The sequence below is a fragment of the Orycteropus afer genome, unplaced genomic scaffold (genome assembly GCF_000298275.1).
Source record: "Orycteropus afer afer isolate SDZICR_OR568_19922 unplaced genomic scaffold, OryAfe1.0 scaffold00152, whole genome shotgun sequence".
Lineage (NCBI taxonomy): Eukaryota > Metazoa > Chordata > Mammalia > Tubulidentata > Orycteropodidae > Orycteropus > Orycteropus afer.
The window spans coordinates 933,478-936,757 of record NW_006921739.1 but is presented as its reverse complement, the minus strand read 5'-3'; the positions used below and the strand labels follow the sequence as shown (position 1 = coordinate 936,757).

Below are 3,280 nucleotides of genomic sequence, written 5' to 3'. Positions count from 1 at the left end.
ACATAACGACAATATATATATAATTATAAAATAATAAAAAATGTTACTAGAGAGAGAGACATGTATTGTAAAATATGTAATTTTCATCTTCATTAAAATTATCAGTGATAACTAAGAATTGTGCCATAATTACTGGAATAATTGATTACTCTGTTGTATTATTTTTTGAGGGGAATTTTTTATGTATTTGAAATCTATTAAATGGCTACTTGAATACATTTCTCTGATTTATTACTTTAATCTCACACTTTAAGTGGCATACATGAGTGGCTTTTGTCTGTTATTTTTATAAATCTAAAGTAGTGTTGGAAAGAAAGTTAAGGTACTTTATTGTAATTTCTACTAAGAGCATCACTTTATAGTTGTATCTTTGGAAGAAGTACATACTTTTCATATAAAAAAAATAGCTTTGTCCTTATTTTAAAATACTTAAATATATAATTCAAAGTCTTTAGTAATGTGGATTATGTTAGTTTTGCATGTATTTTTATAAGTTATGTATATATGTCTTTTATTGATTGTTTCAGAAAGCAAAAGTATCTCCCAATATACCTCAGAAACAAAGATGTCTCCATCAAGTTTATACTCACATCAAGTGCTGTGTTCTTCAATACCTTTATCAAAAAATGTGCACAGTTTTTTCAGTGCCTTCTGCACAGAAGAGAATATTGAGCAGAGTATTTCATATCTTGATCAGGTAACATGTTTTTTGTAAGAAGGAGTAGTATACATCATGTTACATATTAGAACATACCATAGTTATGAGAAAACATCTGTCAAGCACAAGTACACAGGCAGTCCCAGGGTTACAAATGAGATCCTTTCCTATCTGTGTCTTTAAGAATTTATAAGTGAGTCAGAACAGGTGCAGACAGTTCTTATTTGGCTTTAAGTAAGTGCAAGATAGACTTAAGCCTTTTCAGTGATTTAAAAGCAGCACATGCAACCAAGTGAAGGTGATGGTGGTGAAAATTTTTTTGCAGTAGGGGTTGGTTCGGCAGCTCTGGTAGTGTAGTGCCTAAGGCACTTGACTGCTAACCAGAAGGCTGGAGGTTCAAACCCACCAGCCACTCCTCGGAAAGAAGGTTGGGCAATCTACTTCCATAGTGATACTACCTCGGAAACCCAAGGAGGGGTCGCTATGAGTTGGGTCTGACTCAATGGCATACAACAACAACAACAAGGGGTTGGTTCAGTCATTTCAAAATGAGGGCAAATTTACATAATATTAGAGGGCAAGTAGGAGTTGTCCAGTCAGAAGTTCATAACCCTAGATCTACACTGTGATGTATTGGCCTGGGACTTATGTTAGATTTGCAGAGGACCCTGGTGATCATCTAGCCTGGATAGAAAGGCAGCTGTTTTGTTTAGAGCACTACTTGGGCCCTCTACCTCAGGGGTTCCTCCACTGAGAGTTCAACAGTGATTTTACTGATGCAGAGACCTAAGTGCCTTGCTTCATCCTGGTCACTGGTAGGTGGTTGCAGAGCAGAGGTTGAAAGAGCTCAGTTCTCTTAATTCTTTGGCCTTAGGGATATTTACTATTTTCTTAATTATCTCAAGAGTTTATATCTTTTGTTCAGTAACCAACTTCTAGACAAACATTTTTTCCTACCAGGAATTGACTACTTTTGGTTTTCCTTCATTATATGAAGAATCTAAAGGTAAAGAGGCAAAGAGAGAATTAAATATAGTTGCTGTTTTAAATTGTATGAATGAACTACTTGTACTTCAGCGGAAGAACCTTCTAGCTCAGGAAAATGTGGAAACACAGAATCTGAAACTGGGAAGTGATATGGACCATCTACAGAGCTGCTATGCAAAACTTAAGGTAGAAATTCCATATTGATGTGCATTTGAATGCCATTATGTAATTGGATACTGTCAATTTTTTAGTGACTTCATCAAACACATTTTAGGGATCATTTCTTAAGTTTTGGATTTTATTTAAACTAGTAAATAAAAGTTAACTTAAAGTAATTCATACCGGTCATACTTTCTGCTTCCTAATACCTGTATTGAAGACTTTGATTTTATGAACTATTTAGTAACTTGCTGAATCTGTAGAAGTGAGATTAGGAAATATTTATGTCTTAGGAAAATAAAAATTTCTCTACCTCACTCAATAAAGTAGATGCTTAATTTAAAACATTTTTATTGTGAGAGGCTGCATCGATTAATTCTAAGAAAAATATTCTTAAGATCATCTATTCCCAAAAAGCTCAAGCTCAATAATGACAGTATTCCAGATAACTTTTACACATCCCTGGGGCTCCAGAGGAAACCATGGCTAGAAGAATGCTATAGTAAACTTGCTTCTTTCTCTAAACAAAGGAAATAGGGCTGTTGACCAACCAACTACTTTCATATGTAGAACATTTGTTTTTTCTTTTTAACTATTTATGTAAGAAGGGGAGAGGTGATATCAACAACTTGGTATTTAAATTTTATAACTTTTTAGTATCAAGCTTTATAATAATTGCTTTAAATAAACATGTTATGTGCAGCTACACTTCATTTTTAGGGTTTCCTGGGTGGTGCAAATGGCTAAGTGCTCAACTACTAGCCGAAAGGTTGGCAGTTCAAACCTACCCAGAGGCACCTCGGAAGATAGGCCTTATGATCTGCTTCTGAAAGGTTGCAGCCTTGAAAACTTTATGAAGCAGTTTTACTCTGCACACATGAGGTTGCCCTGAGTCAGAATCAACTTGACAACAACTAATAATATAATACATTTCATTTTTAGATAACAAAACTAACATAAGTAACTTCCTTTTACTGATCTTTCAAGAATTCACTTGCTCCAAGTCTCGTATTGATTTTAATCAAGATTACATATGAATGTTTTAGGAACAACTGGAAACCTCCAGGAGGGAAATGATTGGACTTCAGGAAAGAGACAGACAGTTACAATGCAAGAACAGGAATTTGCATCAACTACTTAAAAATGAGAAGGATGAGGTGAGTTGTCAGTTATTATCGATCAAGTCACATTTTTGTTTTTTTGTAATCTGGGGTAACCAGAAGAGCTACTTCACTTTAAAACAAGACAACCATTTATTTATTTAGATTTTTATTGTGATTTGGCTGAAGTTTACAGAGCAAATTCATTTTCCATACAGCAGTTCATATACACTTTGTCTCATGACATTGACTGCAGTTTCCCACAGTGCAACAGTGCCCCTCTCACTTCCTCCCCATAGTTACCTCTTCCCTGTGTCCTTCCCTCCCATGCACTCCTGCCCCTCTGAGCTGTCTCCCTGAGCATACACAGCCCTTC

The 3,280-nt window shown here is 35.3% G+C and overlaps 1 protein-coding gene across 1 annotated transcript in view; it reads left to right on the top strand.

Moving 5' to 3' along the window:
* The window catches only part of LOC103201485 (SSX family member 2 interacting protein), a 38,932-nt gene that overhangs the window by 416 nt on the left and 35,236 nt on the right, over positions 1 to 3,280 (top strand). Inside the window, exons 2-4 of the mRNA XM_007946190.2 lie at positions 528 to 697; positions 1,619 to 1,831; positions 2,851 to 2,961. Coding sequence (XP_007944381.1) covers positions 528 to 697; positions 1,619 to 1,831; positions 2,851 to 2,961 — 494 coding nt within the window. The remainder of the gene's footprint in view (positions 1 to 527; positions 698 to 1,618; positions 1,832 to 2,850; positions 2,962 to 3,280) is intronic.